This window comes from Indicator indicator, chromosome 14 (assembly GCF_027791375.1).
Source record: "Indicator indicator isolate 239-I01 chromosome 14, UM_Iind_1.1, whole genome shotgun sequence".
Classification (NCBI taxonomy): domain Eukaryota; kingdom Metazoa; phylum Chordata; class Aves; order Piciformes; family Indicatoridae; genus Indicator; species Indicator indicator.
The window spans coordinates 16,095,832-16,123,688 of record NC_072023.1 but is presented as its reverse complement, the minus strand read 5'-3'; the positions used below and the strand labels follow the sequence as shown (position 1 = coordinate 16,123,688).

Genomic DNA, 27,857 nt, shown 5'->3' with positions numbered 1-27,857 from the left:
TGTTTTGCAAGTTCTACATTACTGTTCTAGGGTGTAAAAAAGCCATAAGCAAAGAATATGAAATATTTATTAATTTTTTTTCAGTTATAGTATCACAGGGAAAGCAACAATACAGCAAAGCTGTTCCAGAACTGACAAGCTTGTGCAGAAGACCTCCTTGTGGATTTTCTTCATGGTTTTGCTATGGATCCTAGTTCTATCTATATACAAATTTTCTCCTTTCATATATTAAATATAAGTTTAATATTTTATCGCAACTTGCTTTGGTCTTGCACTTTTTCTTTTTTTTCTTCTTTCCTTTTTCTTTTTTTTTTTCATTCTTTTTTCCATATTTTCATTAGAGATTATGTTTGGCTAGTGATGTTGCTGACTGCTGCCCATTCTGGAAAAGTGTTCAGCTGGAAGAGTCTAATTCCCCAGGTGTTGATTGCCACTGTGACAACAGCTAAGCCAATCAGGTTTACACCCAGGCCAGCTTTCACCTACAAAAACAAATGCATCAGAACACAATCAATGACAACTTGATCAAAAGCAGTTAACATGGAAAAGTAGGGTGTATATATGCATTTATACTGACATATATAGTGTGAAAAATTATGCATACTGATCTCTAGAGCCAAAAAACCCCACAGTATTATGTATCGGAGTGTACATTGTGGGAGTGTTCAGGAGTGATAGGCAGAGGCTGATGCAGGTCATTAGAAAACTGCTGAGCTTCTTGCTTGAAATTCTCAATCAGATAATCAGAATGGGAAGTTGTACCACACATAGCAAGGGTAATAACTACATGACTTCTTATGGAGCTATGTGATAACTCTAATTTCTCATGCTCTCGTTTGTTTGTCTTAACAGATCAAAGCAAAGGATTGTGTACTTATTGATACTTCTTTAGATTATTGCCTTCATAAAAATAAAGATGAGAAATATGCCTATCCTGCAGCACGTGTGGATGTTCTTAACCTGACAGCTCAGTCACATTACATCAATGTGGATCAATGGTGCTAATATAAAGCCTTAATATAATAATTATTATTATTGGCTGCAGGAAGAGGGAACAAGGTATTGAAGTTGCATGAAGCATGGAAGGATGTGCCTGATCTCAAGACTCACCATATCTTTAATCTGGCAGTGACCATAACTGAAGACAATGGCATTTGGAGGATTACCCACTGGCAGCATCACCGCAAATGAGATACACATGGTGACAGGAATCAGGGTGTATAAAGGGTTGATAAGCAGAGTTTCTGACTGGAATGAGAAAGGAGATAGGTGTTTCACTTAATAAAAGCTACTGCTCACAATTAGGATGAAAGGAACCTCTCTGCTTTACATGAAGATAAGATTCTGTGAATCTCACCTTCTTAATTTCTCATCGTAAGTGTGGAAGTGTTTTTTGTTTGCTTGTTTTTTGAGTAAGAGTTGTGCTATAATTTGGAGCTGGTCATATTCTAGGGTTATCTCTTGAGAGGAAGGTGGAAGGTAGAGATTGCTACTACTAGGCAGCATTTGCTCTTTCTCCCGTGTCATTCTGTGTTGTGTCTTCCGGATCTTAACACTGACTGCCACTTCAGTCTTCGTCCAAAAGAAGTCACAACAGATTGACATGAAGAACTTTCAGTTGCTGAAGATACTGAGACTATCATGTAAAGTCCTCCTGAACGGTGGTTAAGAAAACTGTTTGGTCGTGGTGCAATGTCACAGGACAAGAAGTAATGTTGCAATGTTATTTATGATGGTCTAAATTCTTTCATTGCAGCCTTCAGTGGTGGTGAAATTTGGCATTTTTATTTACATTGCTATGACCTAGTTTTATAATTAAAGGGAAAGGTATCACAAGGCTAATTTCATTTTGAAAAGAGAAGTGGCTCCAGATTACTTTTATAGTCAAAAAAGAGAGACTGCCTTAAGATGACAGTTCAGACTACTAAAAATACAGTGCTGCTCTAAATTTTTTGCTTAAGAGAGTCTCTTTCTGCATGGAACACAGGTAAATTTGAGCTCATAAGCCATGCAAACACAATTGCTTATTTGAATGGGATTGTATGTTCATATTACCTCAGAGCTGTTTGCATACAGTACTTTGGGAGAATCACATAAAATTATTATATTAGGGAGAAATTATAAGATTTTTTTTTCTGTAACTGCTGGTCCATTATAGAATGACAGAGTACAAATATCACTGGTTTTACTTACCATGCTGCATAAAATAGGCAGAAAAATGGTTATGGTTGCTGGATTACTAACAAACTCTGTTACCAGGGACACCAAAATACAGGCCAGCAGGGTTACAGCCCAGTAGGGAAGACTGCTCAGGGAGAGCATTTGGCGTCCGATCCACGTAGAGAGGCCAGAGGTCTGAGGAAAGGACAGAAGCACAAGAATAACTAAATAGTTTGCATGTTTGTAAAACAGATTCTTCTCTTTGGGGCAGTTTGCATCAGAGAATCCCAACAGAAAATAAACAAAGTTTAGGTCAATGCTTTCTGCACTTCCTTTTGTTCCGTAAACTGTATTTCACTGCTGTGCCTAATAAATACTTGTGCATGGTAACAAAGAGATACATTTGGCAGTTAATAACATTAAAAAGACTGATCTCTCCTTCTTCAGCATGTGGAATGAAGTATTGCACATTGGTGATGAAAGATTGCACAGTCTGGATAGAATTTGTTTTGAGATTAAAATACACAGGTTTAGTTGTCTATGTGTAGGTGTTTAAGGAGAACTAGATGTGTATTCCTGGAATATGGTGGGTGCAGATATAGTCTAGAGTATGATTTATCCAGTCAGTGCTAGGAACTTGAGTCGGTTACCCAGAAAGGAGCCTTCAGTGGCAGCTCAGATGTTCCCCCTCTGGCTGGTTAGCTGCTAGTTGAAAAAAAGTGTAAGGTTTCCCTTAGACCTTGTGTCATGTCATGGAAGGAATATTTAGAAATGGCAGATAGATACACAATTGACTGGAGCCCTTAACCATCTTTTTATTAGCTAGATCACTATCCACCGAGTGCAGGGAGTATCCACATTGAAAATCCAAGCTGGCGAGCATACAAAGGGATAAATGTCCAAGCTTATATTTTTTTTTTAAGAAGGAGGAATCTAAATCCATACCTTGCATCCAGCTGCTAAGGCATAACCTCCTCCAACCAACACTACAATCTCCCAGGGCATGGTCTTCTGGAAGTCCTTCCAGGTAATGATGGGTTCCAGTGTGTTAATGTCTGTTGACTTTTGACCATCTCCTATATCAAAAAAGCAAGTGTATGACCAGTGTTACATTGGCCTTTTGACACAGATCTTCATGTTTTTCACACTAGTAGGAATCATGAAATATGCATGAGACTTGTCTTGAGAACTCTCTGTGAGAGTGGTGAAGAAGTATGTACCCTATTTCTCTAGTTAGCTCAGCCTCTGAAAATGCAGCATATGTATTTCAAATGTCCTGACTTCCCTTTGGTTGCTCTGTTGATGTGAATAGTTATCAACCCCTGTGTTTCATTGTATGGCTCTTTGAGGGACTGTGTGCTCTGTTACATACATGCATGTGTAAATCATCTGTACACTATAAAGACAGGGGTACAGTAGGATTGTTTTCTCAAAGAAGGGTATTTTCTCTCTCTAGTGGGACATGATAAAGTGCAATAACACCCTAGCTTTTATCTGAGGACATTATTTGTTTAGATGCATGGGTATTTTCTTGAAGTAGGAGTTAGTGAGTGTCATGTTTCCTAAAAGCTGCATAATATTACATCTATATTTGTAATCTTTACATAAGACTTTATGCAGGAAATTCTCTTTTCATATGGAACTGCTGAAAGCTTTGCACAGCAAACTGATCAATACCACCGAGTGCTACCTAAAAGTGAATGTGAAATAGTGATTATCAAGAAGACTATGAGGGAAGAATTATGCAAACCTGGAACTTCATCTGACATTTACTGACCTCTTTTATATTTATTTTATGACATTAAAAATGATTTCTGCTATATGTAATGACCAAATTGTTTGTTAGAGCTTATCTGTAGCCCATTTTGAAAACATACACACTCTTGTTTTCTGTATCTCTCCATTGGAACCTTTCCTAAAAATCTGCCCTAAGTTTTTATAACTATCAACATAGAAGAGATGATGGTCTCAGACACAACTTCTGTTTTCATCTCCTGGGTAAGACAATATGAATTAGACCAACTAAAAAGGGGATTTGATGTAGGAAGGGCTGGTATCAGAGAAGAAACCTAACCCTGACTTTTCACAGTGAAAATATGTTCTTGGAACATTTTACAAAGAACAGCAAAATATAATTGAAAGCACTGGAAAATGTGCCAGTTCTTGGTGCATCCTCCTCACCTTTTTCCCTTTTTCCAAAACATGGCTTTTTTGCTGGAATCAGGAAAAGGAGAAAACCAAGAAACACAGAGACCGTGGCATCAGTTCGGTAGCCTTTCCTGGAAAAGAAAGAGTAGGTTATCATAAAAACACACTGACAATTACATGTCCAAACAAAGTGCATGGCTCCAGGCAAATTGTTGCAGGTGAAGTTGTATTTCCACTTCTGAAATCTTACTAGCAGCTCACTAGAAAAACATGCCTGCATATCAAGGATACAAATTGGATTTTTTTTTCCCATTTATTAAACTGACTCCTGTAGCCAGATTCAGTCACTGCTCAATAATTTTTAGCATTACAGTGAAAAAAGAAATCCCTTTTGGTTTGCAGATCTATTAACTCAGAGGCACAGGGAAATACTATATTTACAAAAAGCAGGAAAGAGTAAACCTCTCCTGGGGAAAAAGGCAAACCCAAGATACCCTCTAGAAATAAACTGTAGATTGATTTTAAATTAAATGTTTAAAAATTATTCTGAAAAAAGTATTTTGAGGAGTGCTAAATCTGGTATTAGAAATTATTTTTCTTTCAAAATGAGGATGCAATAGAAACAACAAGAAAATGTAAGTTCAAATCACTTATTGTTTTATGTACATTGTCATAGTTACTTTTAGTAAAATTTGTTTCAACATTTAAAATAAAAGTGAAATTATTTGCTTCTGTGTAATATTTAATCAAAAAGGACATTTTCTAGATAAAAATTACCTTAAGAAATATGCACTTTTTGTCAAAAAATATTATTTCAAAATAAAATAGAAAAAAAATATGAATTTTATTTGCATTGTATTCCAAGTGACAGCTTCTCTATGAATGTGCTAAAATGTTTTAACTTCAGAATCCAACCCTCCTATTTTTTTTTTTTCATTTAAAATAAGTTTATTTTACTTCTGCTGTTTAATTCACTCTGCTTACTGAGAAAGAATGTAATTTGTCAACATGTGAACAGATGCGGTTTAAAAAGCAAAAATCCAAATTTTTGAAGAAAGACTTCATTTTTTCACCACCTTGTTAAAAGTGGCTGATGATATTGTACTGGCAAAAATTACTGCAGAAAATCAGTAGAAGCAAGGCCCTATTCCTCTGCAGTTATTGAGGGAATTTCACTTACTTCTCAAAAAAAGATGACCATCCTGGTACAAATCCAGGCTCGCGAGTAAACCAAAGCAAGGCCATGAGAATGAAGAAAAATCCAGTCACCATCTCAGGATAGCTGAAAAGTAAGAGAAGAAACAAACAGGAAAAAAAATAAAAAAGCTAGGAATTAAACCTAAGGTCTGTCTGAAAACCCAAGAGCAAGGTCCAGAAGGAAGAAGAAAGTAGAAACTGATTCCAGAAAAATGATATGAAACACAGAAAATGGAAAGACAGATTGGACTTAAAAGTTCTGCATTTGGCTCCCAGCTGAGAACAACATAAACCTATTAAAAAATAGGCTAAAAATATCCATCTGTATTTGCAATTCAATCATTCCTGGGCAAGAACTGAAGGAAAATATTTATAAATACTTGTTTTATGTTTGCATGATTATCTGATTAACTGTGTTTAGAAGGTAAAATTTGTATTGCTATTCCACCATAAACACTTTCTATTGCGTTTTTTGAAGTTTAAAAAAGCATAAGAGCAAACGACGATGTAAATTAGCACAGATACTTTATTAAACACAAGGGGAAAATATAAGGAATTGAGGATACTGAGTTGTAATTTAGAATAACTCTAAATTATGTCTGGTTTCATGTTTAGGCATAGTCTGGACAACAGTCTCGATTCCGAGTTTGATCATATTCAGCAAGTTGATCCGTCAACATTTTAGCTGGACAACACCTTAATATTTTGGGGAGAATGGGCTTGACGAGGTATCATCTCTTTTAAAAAAACTAAATCTGGCAAAATAAGCTTTTTGCCAGCATGAATAAAGATTATGGTCAACTGAGAGGCAGTTGACCATCTCATGGCATGGGAAAATGCATCAAGGATAGCCCTGTCTAGAAAGGCAAATTCCTGAGGAAGGCAAGTGTGTTTTACCTAACAGTTCCCAGTTTCTTATATTCTTCTTGAATTCTCCTCTCTGACATTTCTTCCCGTTTGGTCTTCTTCTTCTTGCTCATGGAACAGGTCTCTTTAAAACTGAGGTAGATAGCACAGTAAAGTTAAACAAAGGCATCAAGAGCTAAAAAAAAAAAAAAAAAAGTAAAAAAATGGGCTTTGTGTAGGCTTCCTCAGATGTTTGGCAGTGGCCAGATTTTTCTGGTGCCAGAAGCCTTCAAAGGATATGGCTAATTTCTATCATCACTGGAGAGACTGTGACAGAGGCCAGCTATCAGTAAATATTTTTTTTTAATGGGCAACTGTATGCTTTCCAGTTGGATAAGGGTATCCAACACATATGGGACCCAGACTGACTTCTGAGCCCAGGTTTGTCTTGGATATTCAAGATTCAGTGTAAGTAACAGGGGAAAGCTGTGTTGAGAATCCCAATAGCTTTCACAACCTGTCTGCTTCTGCTAATACTATCCATTGCTAAAAAAAGCACAATTAGTGTAGCACCAAATTGCCTCTACTGCAGAGGCAATTAAGTGAAAATTAAGTGAAGTCATAGAATCATTCAATCATAGAATCATAGGACAGCCTGGGTTGGAAGGTACCTCTGAAGGTCATCTAGTCCAACCCACTCTGCAGTAAGCAGGGGCATCCTCCACTAGAACAGGTTGCCCAGAGCCCTGTTGAGCCTCACTTTGAATATCTCCAGAGATGGGGCCCCAACCATCTCCCAGGGAAACCTGTTCCACTATTCTGCTAACCTCATGGTAAAGAACTTCTTCCTAACATCCAATCTAAATCTCCTCTTCTCTAGTTTTAAGCCATCCAGAATTCAAGCCATTGAGTACTACCCTATGGATGACCATCCAGCCAATTCCTTACCCATTGAACAGTCCATCCATCAAATCCATATCTCAGGTCCTTAGTTTATTTAGATTACCTTCATACTATGACAAAGTCTGGACATTCCTAATGAAAATTAAGATACTTGCAACCTCATTTCAACCTTTTCCTTTTATTCTTTCCAGTAACATCATTTTTCTGGGCTTTGAGCCACAGATCTCTGCTTTTCTGCTCCAGCTGTGCTCTCTGTCACACAGAGGTGTGTGGGGTGGATTAAGAAACCTCTGCAGTTAAGCCAGTCTAAAACAGGCTGAAGCAGCAGGTACTTCAGTGACTGAAGTACTATGGGAGCACAATGGCCTTTTATAGTTCCTGCTATTTTAATATGTTTGGGTACCTCACTAGAGATGCATGCCATAGCATTGACCAAACCATGGTCTACAATATTCCTCCATGTTTTTGGTTAAGGCCAGATTCTCAAAGGAATTTGTGTAGATCAAGGTGCAGTTAGGCCCTGGTTAACAAAAAGTCTTGAAGAGGTTTTTCATTTCACTTGTAAATGCAACACTTGGTTTTAGTGGATTTAGTGCTTTCCTGCACTTGTAAGTGTTTAGATTTCCTTGTAAACTTTGCTGTTAGACCCCAGTAAGTTTCACTAGCAGTAACACAGCTGCTGGAAGAGTTTTATGGTTCGTAATAGGCAGTTCTATAGTAACAATTCTACTCTTAGCTCTTCTTTGCTGGCAAGAATACTTCAGTGAGTCCATTATCCTTCTCTTTTGACTTAGTCTAGAGCCTTAAAAGCAAATCTGTTCCAACTGGGCCAAGTTACAACAGATGGGTGACACTCGGCTACTAAGGTAAAAACCATGAACATTATGGGAATTCAGTAATCATTTATGCACAGGCATTGGGCTGCTGTTTCAACATATTCTAAGTGTTTCTAGTCTTGGGATGGTTGTGAAGGCAGAAAATTATAGCCAAGCTCCAAACATAGTGTGTTCTTTAATGAACCGCAGTGAACAGGAGGCAGAGATTAAGGAGGTTTGGAATCAACGTCTGCTTCTCAAAAAGTCAATAATGTTTCAGTCTGGTATTATTCAGAACAACATTAATCAGCATGAGGTCTTGGATGCAGTGTGGAATTTGAATTATATTTATTTTTTTTAAAAGAGAGTAATTGAGGGTCATGTTAGGGCCTGTTTCCTCTCAAGATTAAAAAAAAAAAAAAAAAAAAGGACTTATTTTAGTCTTTTAATTTGGAACTTCAAGGCTCAGGAGACTGACTGAGAGAAGGATACGGAGTTGTTCACCTCTAAAGTACCTCTTAAAATCTAGTCAAGGTCAGCAGCAAGAAAAAGTCATTATAATTTTATTTATTGTCTTAGGTGAAATAAATTAGTGATGTCAGTTCATCTTACTTTTAAAAGTAAATTAAATCAAATTAAGGCCACTTTAATTCTGAGTAAATGTGTCTGCACCACTATTTAATGCAGGTTAACTAATCCACTCTAAATGCACACGTTTAGTCAATTTTCATTAACTTTGTGGAGTGCCTCTGCAATAAGAATATGTGGTACAAATGAACTAGGAGACTGAGTTCTGTTCTTTTTGGAGGGCTAAGGGACTTACTGGTATCAAAAGGTATTCATCTCTTTGGCAGTGAGTCATTCCAGCTGAAATTCCAGAGAAATGTATATGGAATCTATCTACCTTTAATTTTAACTGGTCATACATTGATTACATTGAGCTAGGGGAAGATCTGAAAAGTAACAGTTATTTTTCTATTCATATTTAAGTTGTACTTTTCCAAAAGTACTTCTAACAAGATTTTTGTTCTACTATGAGACCCTTGTGATCAGGAAAGTAAAAACATAACCCATTGGTTGCCTGTGTAGTAAGGACTTTCACCAGAAATACCTGGGCACTTCACACACAAGCAGCAATACTGTACACTGCTGTCTATACAACACAGCAAAGCAATAAGATTTCCTCTAGCAATTGTTCTGGCGAGAAGAAGGAACAAGGAAGGAAGTTTTCATCATTCACAACTGGGAACATCTTTATGAGGCATGTTCTAGAGAAGCCATAGACACCTGGCTTTCATAATCCATGCACCTTGAAAAATCTGCACTCACTTGCAACCCAAGAACAGCCAATGCATCCAGAACCAAGTTAGGACCAACATGATGAGGGAGATGGGAAAACTGAATAAAAACCAGGTTCCAAAATTCACCACTTCAGCATTTGGATAGTGGCTGTAAAGGAAAAAAAAAAGGAGGCACAGTAAGTTAGAGCAGTAAAAGGACAGACACCATAGATGCACACACACTTGTCATGGCATGATAGAAAAATTGCATCATTGTGTATTTGCAACAGCTACCTGACATGTGCATAGTGAAAACAATTGCCGAATGTCATTCATAGACAGCCCCTTACCAACATACAAGCCCTACAGAAATTTACAATTTAAGATCAGGTGGTCTAGGTTGTCTAGCCAGCTACAAAAACCCTTGGAGTTATCAGGAGTGGAGTTCTGGCCCTGCAGCAGTGGCAGCTGTAGATTATCAAAATCAGGTGTAAGGTTGTACATAAATCTGTCCATGAGGTGAAGTATCACCAGTCTTCAGCTGTTTATGTCTTTGAGAGCCCTGGGCATATATGACAAAGGAAATACTTAGCTGACCAGAGAGCTGCTTTGCATCTTTTCTCAAGCAAGAGTGTAAAGCCTCATTTTAAAATTTATTTATTTTACATTACATGTAGAGCAGCACAAGCACCACTAGTGATGCCTCTAGGTTCACGTCCTGGTTTGAGTTAGTACAGAACTGATTCTGATCAGTGATGTTTCTTTCCATCTCAGTCTCTTTTAAGTGACTGCACTTTCTGAAGTTAACAGCAGATGTTCACAGACAATGTCTGTTTATAGAACTGGTTACACTTCATGTTTATACTTAGTCCCAAGAATTGGTGTGCAGAGCAAGTTCACTGCTAAATTTTGTGCACTGCATCAGAGATGCATATTAAAAGGCTGCACCTATAGGGAGAAGTGAACAGTTCAGGTGACCCTAAACTGACCAGTGAAGCATTCCATTCCATATATATCTTATCTTTTATAAAGCTGAGGGATCACGAGGGTCAAGTTCTTCTTCACTTCCTCTTCTTCAATGGCCGGCACCCAAGGAGAACTCTGTCCATTCTGCTATTGATCCTAATCTGTGGGTTCCTGAACCCAGGTCCAGAGCCCAGGTCCTGAACTTGGTTCCTGTCAGCTGCTGAGTTCAGTCTGGGGATTCTGACACAGCATCAGTGTTGACTGTGATTATTTACCGTTGGGGATAGAGTTCAATATTACTTTTGTATTTGTTTGTAAATATTTAATTTCATGTCATTGTTATAATTTTTGTTAAAGTTGTTTTAGTCTTTTCCAAACCATAAATCTCTCTCCCTTATTCCCTTTCTTTTTCCCTTTGAAATGGGAGAGGTCTGTCAGTAGTTTAGTGGCTGCCCCAGCACCCATAAGAACTTATTTCCCAAGAACCCATAGAATAACTTAAAGCTGATTTTATGACATTTCTTCTGTATTTCTCTTTGTCATCTCTGCTATATCTTCACAGCTTTAGTGTTTACCCTTCCAGAGTGTCTGCTGCATTCGTGATTATCAGTTTGTAAAATCAAAAGAAGTTGCTGAAGAAATTTGAATGTTATCACATGCTGAGAAATTTTTATTTTGCATGAGATTAATGTATGGATATGTATTAACTTAAGCTCCCCCCTTCAGCCATTATCTAGTAGTAATAGCTTTAGAGGAGGAAACAAAATTGTATTCAGAGAGACTGTCTTACAAACATTCCCTGAGGTAGTGAGTAATTTACAGAGACAGCCACAGAGATGTGAATGACCCAATCACCTTTTTTTCACACAACCATAATACCACTTACTTGTTGAAGTGCTCTAAGAATATGAGGCTAGTGGAGGTCCCTATGATGGTTGTCAGTCCTCCAATGGTTGCTGCGTAGGAGATACTCAGTGAGAGGCATTTACAAACCATGTGGTCATGTCTGGTCTGATACCGGTACTTAGTGCTCAGGCGCAGTTCTGAGGGTTTAGGAGGCAGGACCAGTATCTGAGCCTGTGAGGGGATACATTCATCAAAGAAAGCAGGTGATTAGAGCAGCAGCCCAGCTAGCTTCAATGCCATGGTGATACTGGTCCCAGTGAAACAAGGGATTTGTGTTACAAAAGGCAGTTTTTACTTACAGAGATTAACTGGAATTAGAGCTAGAAACCTATCCAGGGATCTGAAATTGCCTGGTCTGTGGCAGAAATGTAGGACAAACAATAAATGAACTTCAGGCTATGGTTTGGGCCAGCTCCAGTTCTGACTAGAATCTCAGTGTGATACCAAAAGCCTTTGTGATCTGCAGGGGCAAGATACCAATTCTGCAGCAGTAGGAATTCATAATCCTTGAGGATTATGATCAGCTACCAGACAAATGCTTGGTGGACTTTTTGCACTTTTACTGGCTCAAGACCTCTCGAGTGAGACATAATGGAGTGCTAGGAGTCTTAGAAAGGGCATGAAAAAGATTGGACCAGAAAAAGCTGTAAGAAAAAGTTGCTCCAAAATAAGCTTTCCTAACAGTGACAGGAAAGTCTCCATATTGGTAAATCATGTTCCTTCACTGGAAAACAAGGTAGAGTGTTTCAGGGCACTTCACAAGCAAACTAAGGCTGTAATTTAGCATCAGAAAAAAGGCCAGCAAGTGGTTAGGACAGATAGATTTGTTAAATTTGTTAATTTGACTTTGGGTTTATGTAGTAAAATCAGTCATGCAATAAATTCATCATCACCATAACGGTACCCTGGATAAAATCCCTGTAGACTAAAAGTGAAGTATATTAGTATAATAGTTGCAAAATAAGCACTGAATGTGCATGGAAAATGCTTGTGAGAGGGAATTAAGTATCAGGAAGCAGTGCATTAGCCTTTTTTTTTTTTTTTTTTGAGATATACATTCACATTTTTTTGGAACTATGAATGCAGATTCCTGTGTAGATTTTATCCTAATATTTCCTGGACATCAACTTATGCCATTAAGATACTACATAATTGTAATACAAACAACAATCCCTTCTTGGATCCAGTCAGGAGAAGTAGAAATACTGGAATGGATTTATGTAATGGAGGATTTTGAGGGTAGGTATTTGTCAAGACAGAAAGGACATGGATACTAAGACTACTCATCAAGCTGGCTGAACAGTTAAATGGTCCATGCCTGCTGCTAGTTTGGTTTTGAATAGAATTTTGTGTGAGGAACTGCTGGTTTTGAGTTGGTCTGGTTCTAAGTATGCTTTACTCAGAGTGGTAGAAGAGCCAAATAAGAAGAGAAACATGATCACATTACTGAATGTAAAGCTATTATACTAGCCATTGTGTACATCACTTGTGTACAGTCTTCTGACTGTACCTCTGCTGGGCACATCTATAAGAGGGCAAGAATTAGCAAAGGACCAAGCCAGGGCTGCTGTAATATGTTGAAAAATAATTCCATGTAAGACAGCTTACAAGGAACAAAAAAGAAACAGTGGGGAGCAGGTGATGATCATGTCTGTGTTTTCCCTCACCCATACTCAGGTCTAACATCTCCTTACCTGAGGCATATGCTGTCCACTGCTCTTAGGATTTATGGTTCCAAGAGGGTTGGCTATCATGTGTACACCATTCATACTCTGTAGGGAGGCAAATGTCTTTGTATTAGCCTTTCTTCTGTTTCTACAGGCACTTAAATTAGAATTTAGGATGCTTTATAAAGGTCATGGGTAGAGGGCTTTTGAAAAATAAAATCCCCAACACTAACATTTCAGCTGTAAACTTTACACTGAAAAAAAATTTAAAAACACCAAACCAACCTGATTTTAAAATGGTCTTAAATGTCAGTTTGTAAGAAGTTTAGGTATTCTTCCTCAGCTTTGTAGGAAAATCTAAGAGATCTCTTGCTAGAGGCTATGGCTTTGTAGTTTGTGTATGTTATTCTAATAACTGAGATGTCTCAGCTGCAGAAACTACCAATACCTGGACAATAAAAGATGGTATCTGAACTTGCTGGAAACTATATGGAATTGTTTGTTAGTTTACTGACTGGATCTCAGGATCTTCAACCATAAGTGCAACAAATACTACAGAGCTAGTGTGTCCTGACCTGGTTTGTGCAAGCAGGCTGGTAAGTTAAATACAAAGCAGGAAATTCTTCAATATATAATCTCTGCCAGCAGCCACTACTTGTTTGAAATAAAGGAAAGAGCAGTTTGTTGCAGAGCTGCATGGACTCTGCTCTAATGGTTCCTTCATTAGAAGACAGTGTTGCTGAGAAGATACTGCCTATGACAATACCTTAGAGTGCATCAAGGAGCTGAAGTCAGTAGTAGTAGCACTAAAAACAAAGAAAGGAAAATACACTTTAAAAATGCCTGTTCACTCAGCTCCCTCAAAAAAGTACACATCATGGGTAGGAGGGGCAACATCTGTGGGAGAACTAGTGCCTGCTGAATGGTGAAGAATACCATTTGCTAGTACCACCACATTATTAGGAGTCATTAGGCCATCACACAGGAGTCGTCATTATGTTTCACAGCCCTGTCTCTAGCTGTCAATGTCCAGATCCATGCAAGAAAGAGTATGTATTCTAGGTAGCATATACCACCTTCTAGGAATGGACTCCATTCACAGTGGAGTTATTCACTGGATAATTCTTCTTGTCAGGTTCTTTGCAAACCTCTCCAGTGCTCTTTTGGAGCACCTACCTGTACCACAGTAAAGCCTTCACTAAAATGCACCCTGTGTGGCACGTGGACTATGCAAACAGTCCACTGAACTGTTACTTTGACACTGAAAGCAGATTTAATTCAGAAGATGTGCTATTTTTCTTTTCTCAACAAGTTTCAACTATTTCTGTAATAGTTCTTTTATGAAATATCCCACACATACTTTAAAGTAGGGATTAAAGGTACTAATGGCACAGTGCCAAGCTGTAAATTTGATTCTATACAGCACAGAAAATATGACCAGGACAGAGATAACAGAGGGACTATTGGACAACCTATTAGTCACCAGACTAGTGAGAAAACTACATAGATCCTGCAAGTTAACCTAACTTCATCAACTGTGCTGTTAAAACAACAATAGTTGTTTTAAAGTAAACTTTTTAAGGTGTAAGAAGAACCTGTTTTGAACATGTATGAACAACATAGGAGGAGCTCAAGAACAGACTGTGCAATTTATTCTCATACCTTCTAATACGATGTTTCTCATGATTTAGCCTATAATATAGTTTTAGGGCAATATATTGTCCTATCTATCTTGATCTGCTATTAAATTAAATAATTTAACAAATGTATCCTTTCCTTGATTTGCCTTTTTCACCTTACTAGATTTTACTCCAGATAGAAATCTGGAAACTGTTAGAGTTTCAAACTTCTGAAGAGCTTTGTCTATATTTTAGGTGTTTCGGACAGAGGAGGATTGGTTTTTGTTGGCTCCCCCTTCCTTCATCTCTCCACTCTCAACTCTTTCTTGAATGCTCTTGAAAGCTCAGACTTTCCTCAGGATTCCTCTGTAAGTGTCTTCCCTCTGGATATGTCCTGTGGGCACTCCATACTGTGCTTGGTTCCTTTCCATCACTGTTCCTTTTGGGGGAACAGAAATAAAAATCTGTTGACAGCACTATATTATGCAGCACAAACACAGACTTCTAGAGAAGATTTTTTAAACTGAGAATCTTCTCTCTAAAATGGCCATAATATTAAAAAATAAATGATACTGGGAAGCTTTAGTGAGATCCAGACCATTACATTAATCCTGTTTCTCATATAATCCTTCCTTGTCAGTCACATCTGAAACATTCACTTGTAAGCTTCTGCATGCCCTTCCTGGCTCTACTCCTGGGTTCATCTCATTGGAACCTGTGTAAGGCTCAAATCTCCAGTCCTGATGTACTGGGTTCATTCTTACTCCTCATTGATGAAGATAAGCTCCAGTGAGGGTTGGCCATGCTTTTCACTGAGACCTGCAACAAAGGAAGAGAAAGCAACCCATGGGGTAAGGATTGAAATGAGACCTTGGGCCACACCACTGAATATGGAGAAGCCACTGCACAAAATCTTGTCTGAACACTCTCATGTACTCTGTGACCCTTGTGCAACATTTTATTGTTTTGTATTGTCTTGATCACCTCTCCCTGGCAATTGAAAGACTACCATACCTACATATAAATGAGCTGAAAGAAAAGAGAGAATCTTTTCTTCCTAAATTCTTTATTTATGGGAAGAGATGAACAAAATGAACCTTAGAGGTATTAACAATATTTTGGATGGCACCTGCTCTGGCCTGGGCAGTCTGGAAGGACAGGGGTAGAAAGAGCAAGTGTGGAATTGTCACAGAGCACACTTCAGGGCTTCTTCTACATTCTTTGATTTTCTTCTCAAAGGTTTTCTTCCAATCCTGTAAAATCCTATGATCTAAGAGTTTATGATGCACAAACTAAGTACATGCTCTAATTCAACAATAGTTTCTCAACTTCAGTTCTCCTATCATGTCTTGAAACTTTCATTTTTGGAAAGAACTATCAGGGTACAAACAGAAAAATCACAGACCAGCATCTTTGCTGTACAAAGCTCTGGCTCAGTAGAATTTAAATTATGTGTATCAGCAAGTCTGGCCATTGATAAACAAATTGGAAAAGAAAGGCCAATATTGACAAATACCTATTGACTCGTTTTCTTCAATAATGGTGCTGGCTGCAGTACTGATGACCTCATGCTCCTCTTCAGCATTCACTAGCTCCTGGAGCACTGCCTCCACAATTGGCATTACCATGGCTGTAGTGGATGTGTTGGAAAGCCACATGGAGAGCACCGTGGTGCAACACATAAAGCAAAGAAGCAACCTAGAGTACAACGCAGGGAAATCTTTTTGAAGCACTTGCAGAAATATCAAAGACCTCCTTAGCTAACATTTTCATTAGTGAACTGATAACTACATGAGATCTTTCTCTTTCCTATGGATGGCAAAGTCAGAATTGTTAGGTGCTCTTTCAAGCTGCTGCTGTCAGCCTCAGACTACCCCAGAGTCAAAGGTTCACTCACATGCCTGGCTTTGCTCCAGACATCATGACCATGCGCAGGGCAATTCGCTTGTGGAGATTCCATTTTTCTACAGATGCTGCCACACAAATCACACCCATGAGGAGCAAGGTTGTGTTCTTGAAATATTCAGCAGCCACCTGCATTAAGGACAGGGGGGAAACAACCAGTTAAAAAATCAATAGCTGCTCTATGCAGAGAGTATACTGTATGAGAAGAAATATGGTATTGAAGACTTTTTTTCTCCCTAGAGAAAGAATGACAGGGAGCTGGAGAAAATGAAGAATTCATAAGTCAAAATGTTCTCTTTAATCTTGTTCATGCTATGTTTACAAATAGCAAGGCTTTGAAGATATCAAGAGAAATTTTCCTTCTTTGAGCAGGATGTTCACTGCCTGAAGTGAATCACATTCAGCTAGACCCAGACTGAAACAAAAACCTCTGCACTGAAGGCAGCTTATTCATGTGCTTCATCTGTGTTTTCATTCTAGGGATGTCTTTATCTATCTTGTTTGTATTTTTTATGTCTTTTTCAACTGCTGGGCAAAATGTGGTATCCCTAGAACCTGCAGCCTCAGAAAAAGGTCCATTGGGACATACTCTCTGAATTCAATAAAGAAAGGCTGGGATGTAACAGTGACGATCCACAAACCCTTTGCCAGAACTTTTCACAATTGAAATCCATCTCCATTGTAAAAGGAAAATAGGACAAAATTTTTAAATAAGAGAACTTTAAATTAAAGAGAATGAGCACAAATTATCAACTGTCGCAGGAAAAAAATCAGAAAGCACACATGGGCCTTCAAAGCAGCATCTTTCAGTGTGGAGCTTGCTGAGACTTGAAAAGATGTTCTGCGAAGAGACTGAAAAAGTAACAAATGAAGCAAACCAAAACATTCATACACACACACACACACAGGCACACATACACGCTCTTTTCTGTGAAAACAAACAAAATGGGAGAAAATAGAAGTTGCAAAGAGGTGCTTGGAATTTATCTATCCTTTCCATTTAGTTCTGATGCAATCCTTCCCAGGCTGTTACTGGACTACTTTTCCAAAAAACATCATATCTTTAGTTTAAAACTACTCCTCTAACCAAAGTTGAGGACTAAATGTAGGTGCCAAGATTAAAAAAAAAAACCAAACAAACCCAATTAAAATTCATAAAAGCAGTATTTTTTCCATTGTCCTCAGTTATACTGATGTTCTACAAAAAAAGTGGAGGAATCACAATAATGTTATTTTGTGAAGGCTGCAGCAAATTACGTTTTTAATTATATTTATTTAACAAATCCCCATGGTGACCTAAATAGACTTGGCCATCATAGCTGTGTTTCCAGAACCTTTAAATATCACTTTTTTGGCTTTCTTCTATTAGTTTCTTTCTCGTTAATTTTCTTTATTTTCCTGCCACCTTGTTAAAAAAAGATCTTGACCTGAATGAAAGGAATCCAACAAGCCACAAAGATTCTGTTGTTTTCCTTTACTCCTTTCACAGTCACTTTGGAGAAATAAGTGAATATAAATGTTCTTATTAATATACACATACACATATACAATACATGGCAACTTCTAAATTGCTGTGAGTTATTTGTAGCTTAAACCCAGGAGCTCTGGGTTTCCTTGGCATTAAAGAACAGCAGACTGGAAATACTGCAGCGTCATCAGAGTTATTTAGTTTAAAATAAAGGATTTTATTTCTGTTGCTAAAGCAAATAAAACATTCTCTGCAATATTCTGTCATTTAATTTATTTACTATTACACTAAATTTCTATCAGGCTGGCCTTAAATTTTAATTCTCTAATATGCTCCAGAATTTTTTAATGAAAATGTGTAACTACTTTACTTTTATGTTAGGAAAAAATGCTGAAAATATGTAACTGTGTTGACATGGAAATGTATTTGATTATATTACACAGTTGTTATACCACTGGGAGGAATAAGGCAGGACCTAAACCTCTTGTTTCATGCTTGACTCCATCCATTTATGGGTATGCCCCATGCTAGATTGTGTTAGAAAGGCAATAATTTTATGGTAGCTATATATATACTTAATATCCTCTTATCTAAATGCCTATTCCTTGTAAATCAAGTGTGATGCCCTCTCACTCCTAAAAAGAGAGAGAGAAAAGAAAAAAAAAAACATGCAAAAATAAAAAAAGCTGTAGATGAAATAAATTCTTGGCATATCATGAAAAAAAACTAACATTCACAAAAATCTCAAGTAAGGAAAATCAGAACTGATTGTGGAGAATTTTTATGGGGATATTCCTTTGCTTTAGAACGCATGGCTACAAGGCAGCACTAAATTACAGCTTGGATAAAGGATTAGTCGTTCACCTGAATAACAAAGTTATCAAGTCTTATGCAGTAAACAATAGAATTGTAGAATGATTTCAGTTGGAAAAGTCCTTTCAGATCATCAAGTCCAGCTGTCAACACCACTATGGATATTAAACCATGTCCCCAAGTGTCAGGTTTGTTGAACACCTGCAGTGCAATCATTCCACCACCTCCCTTTGCAGCCTATTCCAATGCCTGACCACTCTTTCAGTGAAGAAATTTTATCTGATATCCAATCTGAACCTTCCCTGGTGAAACTTAATGCCATCTCCTCTAATTCTATCACTTGGTACTAGGGGGAAGATACCAACACCCATCTCACTAAAATCTTTCAGTTAGTTGCAGAGAGCTATGAAGTTTCCTCTCAGCTTCCTCTTTTCCACTCTAAAGTGATTCTAGTTCCCTCAGCTGCTCCTCATAACTTGTTCTCCAGAGTCTTCACCAGCTTCATTGCCTTTCATTGCAATGGTAATTGTGTTTAGAATATGTAGGTAGCCTATTGCCTTATGCATCTTTAATAAATATAATTGGAAAGAAACTTTACAATTCACATAGCTGCTGTTTGCATAGTTTTGAAGGAAGGGAAAGGTGAGATCCTTGAATGCATTAGGTTTTGGGAATTGTTGATGATGTACTGGCTGACAGGATGGCAGTCTTCTTGGCTGATATAGCCTTTTGTATATGTCTTCAGTAAAAGAAAGAGCTGGTCAGCCCAGGTTACACATTACAAGACACACACTTCCTCCCATAACTCTTAGTCTTGTTAGCCTGCTAAGATTAGTTTTATTCAGATAATTTCCCAAGGGTAAGAATAATAAATGATAAAAAAAAAAAAAATACATATTGGTCTGACCTCACTGGACTTCATGACTCCAAAAAATGGGTATAGGAAAGCAGGAACTAAGGCTGCTGCACCAAGAGGTACTGCTTCAGAGACCCAGTATACAGCTGTCACGATCAGCACGTAGGCACATGAGGCTTCCTGTAGGGAGCAAGCACAGAGGTTACATGTTACTGTCCCAACCACCTGCTGTTGAAAGCCTTCTGAATGCATTCATAGGACTCATGAGACTGCAGGTGCATGGACTTAAAAAAAAAAAAAATCAACAAGAGCTGCATGAGGACCTCCTAAGGTGCAGCTGTTTGGGTGTGAAATTTAAGCTGTCATATGACCAGTTCCAAAAGAACTTTTCCAAATGAAAGGTTTTGCATATAAACTAGGGTAAAAGCTTGATATAAATATATTTATCAGCAAAATAATGGTTCAAACTACATTTATAGATTTGTTTGAGTTCCATAATCTAAGATTTACCAAACATTCAACCATGACTCCTCAGACTGGGTCTGTGGAGCTGTTATTTCCACACAACTTTGTTTTCAATATTCAACAAGAACAAGATCTTGTAGTTTTCAGGATTAGAAGAGAACATGGTTTACCATAGCATGTATAAAGCTACATTGTAGCTCTTTGGGGAAATACTCTGAAGGTTTACTTTTTTTTTTTTTTTTTTTTTTTAAGCAGTGTGCACACTTATACTTTCTGTTAGTGGATTTTTTTAGCTTTTAATTTACATAGACCCTTGGAAGAAGACCACAGACCTGAAGGACTTAGAGGCAGTGGGTTAATGCAGCTAATCAAACCAATTTGCTGCTGTCCAGAGTTCTGGTAGGGAAAGCCATGACAACATCATGCTAAGGGTTCATGGAGAGATGATAGATGATGGAGAAAGGTTCTAATCTGCTGGATATTTTTACAGGAAAATGCAATTAATCCAAAGAAGTTTTACAGTTGTTTGGTTTGTAGCTAGATATGTCTTTATTTATGGCATTCAATAGAGCTCTCCTTAAGCTCTGTTATGCTTAGAAACTGAGGGATATTTCTTGTTAATAATTACAGAAATTACCCTCAGGAAAATATTTTTGCTTTCCTTTTCTCAAATTTGAAGCTAGTTCAACTGGGTCTAACTGGCAGTTCTATGCAAGCTAGTAGGTCTGCACTGATTTACACCAGCCATAAATCTATCCATTCTTCATTATTCACTGGATATTCCATGTGAACTTACTGAGTCATATATGTTCACATCTCACAATTATTACTGTATAGAAAATTTACTGTTCACAGATGTTATCTGAGTGTGTTAAAATGCAATTTAATTTTTTTTTTTTTCCTGACTGGATGACTCCCAAATTAAGCAGCATAAGAAGTCACACAAGAAATTCCCACAGGTACTTGGGTAAATGAATGAGCTTGTGATAACTCTTATATAGTTTTTTTCCCAATCACTTTTGTGAATGAGGTGGTCAAGTCTAAAGTAAGAGTATACAGGGACGTGAATTCGATGCAATGAATCAATATATTCATTGGTGACCTGGATGAGGGAACATAGTTCATTGTCAGCAGGTTTACTGATGACACAAAACTGGGAGGAGTGACTGACACACCAGAGAGTTGTGTTGCCATTCAGTGGGGCCTAGACAGGCTGGAGAGTTGGGTGGGGAGAGATTTAATGAAATACAAGGGCAGGTGTAGAGCCTTGCACCTGGGAAAGAATAACCCCATGAACTGGTATAGGCTGGGGACTCAGAGCACCACAGAGGAGAGAGCCCTGGGGGTCCTGGTGGATAAAAGGATAACCAGGAGCCAGCCATGTGCCCTTTTGGCCAAATGGTATCTTGAGGTATATTAGAAGGGGAGTGGTTAGTAGGTTGAGAGAGGTTCTCCTCCCCCTCTATTCTGCCCTGGTGAGGCCACACTTGGAATATTGTGTCCTGGACAGTTCTGGACCCCTCAGATCAAGAAGGTCAAGGAACTGCTTGAAAGAGACACAAAGGTAATGGAGGGAGTGGAACATCTCCCTTATGATGAATGGCTGAGGGAGCTGGGTCTCTTTAGCTTGGAGGAGACTGAGGGGTCACCTCGTTCATGTTTATAAATATGTGAAGGCTGAGTGTCAGGAAGACACTGCATAGGGATGTCCAATGATAAGATAAGAGGTAATGGACACAAGCTGGAGCACAGATGGTTCCATATGAATATAAGGAAAAACCTTTTCACTGCAAGAGTGACAAAACACTGGAATGAGCTGCCTGGAGAGATTGTGGAGTCTCCTTCTCTGGAGACATTCCAAACCAGCCTGGACACATTCCTGTGTGACCTGCTCTAGGTGATCCTGCTGTAACATAGGACTTGGACTCAATGATCTCTGGAGGTCCCTTGCAATCCCTAACATTCTGTGATTCTGTGTAACTAAAGAAGGTCAACTTAGAATAGATAGGATCAGAGATGTTTTTTTAATATTCATAGATTATGAAGCATTCATTTTATGAAACAGAATTGCTATGCTGTTTGGAACTCCAAAGACTGATGTTAAGTTTGTAACAACTTCAGGTGATCACTCAGTAAAAAAACAACCAACCAAACAATTTTGAGTTAAAATTTGAAAAACTTTAAAAAGTGAGATGACAACCATTAGATACTTAGTAATCCCTGCTAAGAACATTGAAATCTTTCAGATGAGATTCATGGAGCTGATAGACTGGCTTATAAGCATTAGCCAACTTGCTGCTCAGTAACCTTTTACTACATTGAACTTCATGATTAATATTCCACAGAGAACAGTGCATAGGGTCATTTATGTGAGCTACTATTCAGCATATATATTTTTTTTAATTCATTAGATTCTACTAGCAAATGACTATGTTTTCATGGGCTCTGTATGACAACTAGCAGTTGTCTGAGGAGAAAAATGCTTTTTAATGAAAAAGCGTTGATTTTTATTTTGAAGCAGAGAAGATGTAAGATCCAAGAGATGTGTTTTGAAAAAGCTCAGAAAATTAATTTCATCCTAATCTGATTTCAAATTATTTTCTCACTCCAAATATACCTCTCTGTAATTTCTTTGAACACAGACTATTGTTTTCTGTTTCTCCTTTGTGTGTAGCAATAAGGTAGACTGGTGGTGAAAATGTAGTAGGACAGAGAGAAGTTGCATCTCTAGCAAAACCTAGCTGTGATGGGCACTTAGTCTTTCTATTCCCTATACACTAAGCTGTAATCGCTTTACAAACAAAAGTAAAGTAAAAACACATTTTTAAAATGGTATAAAACTGGGTAGACAGCTAGGAAAGCCAAGTCTGATAATCTCCACTAAAAGCTTAATCAGCTTGTCTGGAAGCTGACTTTATTTTCTGTACTTTAAATCAGCTCATTTCCAAGAGAAACTATATTATTTTTTCTATTTAATTGAACTGAATGTATATATTTAATTAATGTTATCAAATCTACTAAGTACTGGACTAAGGTAGGGGCTTTTAATTGTTTCATCCTTTTCACTTCTTGTTATACAGCTGAAAATGGTTGTCAAGACCATCTCAGAGCTTGAAGCAGGGAACAGGAAGACATTGAAGGACTAGAGGGACTAACATCTATCTTCAGTCAGTTCCATAGGAGAAAAGAAATGAGGAGATGAAAGGAAGTCACGGGTAAACATTTCACAATAAGGGTCACACATAAAGCTTTTCTAAATAAAACATCTGAGGATCTTAAAGTGATTAAAAAAAAAAAAAAAGCATAAACTCCGTGTTGGAGATTTGCCAGCTTAAGGATGTACATTGCATATTTTACATGATGGCACATAGTTAAGCTGGGCAAAGAAGAGGTAGTTTACCTTGTAGACTACTGTCTTTGAGCTGATAGGATCACATTACAATTTCCTCCCTTTAGCTTATGTAAATAAAACCCAAGGTGAACAAATGTCTGCCATTTGTGGCTGTTCAGAACATGTTCTGTGTTTTACGGTCCATTCAGCTGATCTGTTATGGCAGTGTCAATGTCACCTGATGCTGTAGGTCTCGCGATGTACAGCAACTCCTGCTGACTTGTGAGGTGTCAGCCATGTGTCCTTGATTGGGTTCAGTGTGGTCACAGCATCAGTGGTCATAGGAGATCCTACTCACAAGTGAATGTTCATGTGTCATGCTTTATGATATCAGTGATAGCTTTATGAAAAAAAAAAGTGGGTAAAGATGAAAAAAAAAAAAAAAAGATGATTCTCCCATGTCACTGTTAACAATGAGAGGAATAAAGAGAGAATGAAAAAGTGTGTAAAGCACTAGTGTGTAAAGCACACTATGTGTTTTTCAGTATATGCCATGACATGAAAGACACTTCCGTGTGTCCCAAACATACTCTACAAGTCCTAGTTTGGGTATAAACTTTTAAAAAGAAAGAAAAATTCAAGCAAATTTTCTCATGTTTATTTTTTACTCAACCATTTCTTGTCATGAAATAATGGAAAAGAAGCTGTGAACATTATTTCCATAAGCCATATCTACAAACAGTTCTGAGTCCTCGTGCTCCCTTTGATCGCTCTTGCCACTACACATGTAATGCTCCTTTGACATTTCCAGGGTTGTGCTGATATCACCAAAGAAGCCACAAGCTGATTCCCTGCAGAAATGCAAATGTAAACCACCTGGTAATTCTGTTCTCTATAGGAAGGACAGGAAACTAATATAATTGTCTGATAAATGAAAATACAAGTAAGTCATCAGACAACAAATTTAAGTAATCATAACTGTAACAAAGTAATTGCTGCACTAAACCACTTGAATAGAGTATCATCAGCTGTGAATTTATTTGGTGTAGGTATTTTCTTAATAACATTGCAAACATTTGTCCAACTCTGGGTCAGTTTCACAGCTGTGCTTCACCATCAATGGTGATTCATGTATACATATGAAAAGGATGTAAAACATTATCTGATGACTTTTCATATCACTTTACAGTAAAGCTGTAGCATGAGGTGTGGAGTATAGTGTAGCTTGTACTGTATAATAGCAGTTCTTGCAGCAATGACGTCAGTGAACTTCTGTTTCAACAGCTGTATGATGCTATTACGATTCCCTTGGTAATTAAAGGGTTTCCTTATTGCATTTTGTGCTTCTGAATCCAGTAGGGAGCAAACATGAATGCGAATTTGAGCACAATAAATCTCATTTTTCTTAGGTGGGGTTCTCAAGGGCCATAGAGCATGGTGCAGTTACAGTCCCATATGGGCATGTCAGGGATATCTGTTCTTATACTACCCTTCCAGTAACACTGGGGGAAATGAAATCTTTTTAGAAACAAGCCTCTGTGAGCCTTGCTGTTCTCTGAAAAAGAGCATAATTGTCTGCTACTTGAGAGAGAAGCAAGAGATGGGAAAATACTGTAAGAGGGCAACTGATAGACATTGAAAATGCTACAGTTTTGGTTTTGAAAATTGCTATACAATTTGCATTTCTATTTGATGGAGCAGTATATCCATAAATTCTCTGGTACTAGAAAGAAGAAATAACCTTTAGCAGCATAGAGGAAGGAATGGATATTGCTGCACCATTTGGACAGATTTATGTCTAGAACTATGGAAGCGTTAGCTACAGAATTTTTAGTATATTGCAAATTTTTGATTAGTTGATCATAATCTCTGTAACGCAGGAATATTTACAGCTGCAGAAACATGTTTAGAGAGGAGTACTGAGGGTACTGAGTGGCTTCAAAACAGTGTCAGGAATTCAGCTGCATTCATTCCCACTCCCAGGTCTGTGTGCTAAGCAGACTGTTCCCTCCTTTGTAGTGCAGTTGTGTAGGTCTCTAAGCCATCACTTAACAGCCACTGCCAGAGCTGCAATGTTTCAGTGGAGGTACCTACGTCTGCTTTAGAGTCCATGTAGGGTCCTACATGTCTGCCATTAAGTTCTAGCCTTCACCTCACTTGAATTGCTAGTCTATAAACCCACATTAAATTGAAAGTCCCTCCTTGCATACTTACTACTGAAAACTGAAGACTCTAGAAGGATTCCTTTTAAAGACTTCTCCTTAAAGAAAATTTTATGGATATGTTTGTTCTCTTCCCCTTTCCACATACACAAACACACACACACACACACACATTACTGCAGAGAAAGAAAAGATGTAATATTTCTGCTTTAAAGTAATGCTTTGCAAACTTCACGTTGTTCTTCAGCTCTGTTTGTTGCACGGCTCAAGTTAGCTCTAGCTGTTACTGTGATGACTTCTCAGTGACCTTCCCAGTACTTCAAATCTGAATCCTTGATTTTTCTAAAAGCAATATTTATTTAGGTCTTTGTCTTTCTTTTTGCACACTGCAGACTTATCCAGCATGACTACCTGCTGCACTCAGAAGTCTTGTTAGAAAGAAAATTAAAATGTACTTACGCTGCTGGGGTATAAAAGTGGCAGAGGAAGTAGCAGGAGTGGAATGAGAACAACGAGCAAGAGATTTCTGGATCGGAGAATCTCCTTCATTGTTGCCATACCCTTTTACTTTCTTGTGGGTTTCTTCTCCAGTTCCTCAGATATTCCAGCTTCCACTCCACGTTTTCCTTCACCTGTACCTGGATTTCCCTGAAAGGTCTCTCACTGCCTCATCTCCTATCCTCACCTGAAATAGTTTTCTTGCTTCGTTTAGTCTTCAGTCTGTTGTTTTTAAAAGCAACCTTAATGACTTTTCAATTAAAAAGACGTTCAGTTTAAGTAGGGCTCACCAGCACATCCAAATTATTATCACACCGTAACATGCAGAGATTTGCAGGTTGGAGCATAATGATCTTTTGACAATTTTTCTTTTCAATTCATTATCACAGGTGTAGCTGTGTTCCATTCTTATCCCCATGTTTTGGAATGTTTTTTTCTTCCATCATCCAGTGATATAATCCCTGTTTTCATTAACTGAATTAGGTATTTTTCAGGCTGCTTCTTTTCCTCCTGTTTGATAACCAGAATGTCTCAAATACAGGCTTCTTTTCTGCAGGAAATTTATTAAAACAAAAAGTCTATTGTTCAATGGACAGAAATAAACTTGTAGGTATTCTTTCTTAAAAAAAATAAAGAATAAATAAAATTAGACTGCCTGCAACTCCTTGAGATTTTGGCTCTTTGCTAGAGTTTCAGCTTCTACTTTGTGTCTACCTTTACCCTACTTTTGCCCTGAGCTTGGAATTCACAGGGCAGCAATTCCAACACAGATTATACTTGGTCTCAGGACAAAAAACTTGTTAAAAAGCTTCACATAACTCTAATTCACCAATGAGGACTGGGGAAGGTAGTATTTGCTCCTCCCATTATCCAAAACCCAGTCAGAACTTTTGAAAATCAACAGCTTCCTATCTCTGACTTTCACACAAATGCACAAAAAGACCTTTTGTAAATGTCTGAACAGTTTGTTATTGTTTCAAGGTCTGAGTACTGATGATAAAAAAATAATCATTGTTTTCTAAACAGTATCTTTTGTCTTTCATGTTTCTTCTATCCTGATCCCTGCATGTCACTTATTCATAAAGCATGGGCTACGTGTGCCCTCAGTAATTGCAGGGTTCAGGCTCAATCTGAGAAATTTTCAGATTCTTACTCCAGTGTTCTACTGGAAAAAGTATTTCTGCAACTCTGCTGTTTGTTGGGCAGAAAGTATTGGAGATTTAGGACTGAATCCATTGTCTGCTTTCATGCACAGACTCTCATGTGCACTGTGCCTCACAGGAAGCTGCACAACCTATGATATCTCATGCTCCCAAACCATACTTGCCTATCATCTCCCCACTGAGCTCCCCATAACTAACTGTGATGCCTCTATGACATGAGTCCTAGAGAACTGGCAAGGGTTTGATGTGAAGGTGAATTCTTCCTGAAACAATTAATTATATCTACAACCATGTAAAGTTTCCATACCTTCAAACTTTCATCAAGCAAGAGTATCTTGAGGCTCTTCATGCAAATTTAGCAAGTAGTTCTGAAAGCAAAAATACAGTTAATATGAAGATTTTGGGCTGGCCAATACAGCCAGGGAATTTATAGCTGTATTGTCCCTTCTTTCAGGGAAACTAAAAAAAAAAAATGTCAAAAATGCTCAAGAAAAATTAAGAAATGCTTTATATTAAATGAAATAAAATCTATCTTTTATTTCACTTTTTTATGATCTATAAGCTCAAATGGTGGATGAAAGATGCCATGTAGAGGCAATAGCTCTTTATCCTGTAAGAGAGGGACTGTCTATAATCATGAAAATCCAAAGTGAGAAAATGCAAACTAAGCTAGGGAGCAAGCAACCCAC

The 27,857-nt window shown here is 37.9% G+C and overlaps 1 protein-coding gene across 1 annotated transcript; it reads right to left on the bottom strand.

Annotated features, from left to right (window-relative positions):
- Window positions 1–344: 344 nt before the first annotated feature.
- Window positions 345–26,065, bottom strand: SLC13A4 (solute carrier family 13 member 4). The gene is made up of 16 exons (XM_054386494.1): window positions 25,967–26,065; window positions 19,601–19,729; window positions 16,405–16,541; window positions 16,024–16,205; window positions 15,272–15,326; window positions 13,655–13,694; window positions 12,916–12,993; window positions 11,202–11,392; window positions 9,399–9,518; window positions 6,403–6,504; window positions 5,489–5,590; window positions 4,342–4,439; window positions 3,106–3,236; window positions 2,194–2,355; window positions 1,111–1,248; window positions 345–482 (listed from the first exon to the last, which is right to left on the bottom strand). Exons 1-16 carry the CDS (start codon window positions 26,063–26,065, stop codon window positions 345–347), a joined length of 1,902 nt encoding a protein of 633 aa, XP_054242469.1.
- Between the last annotated feature and the right edge of the window lie 1,792 nt (window positions 26,066–27,857).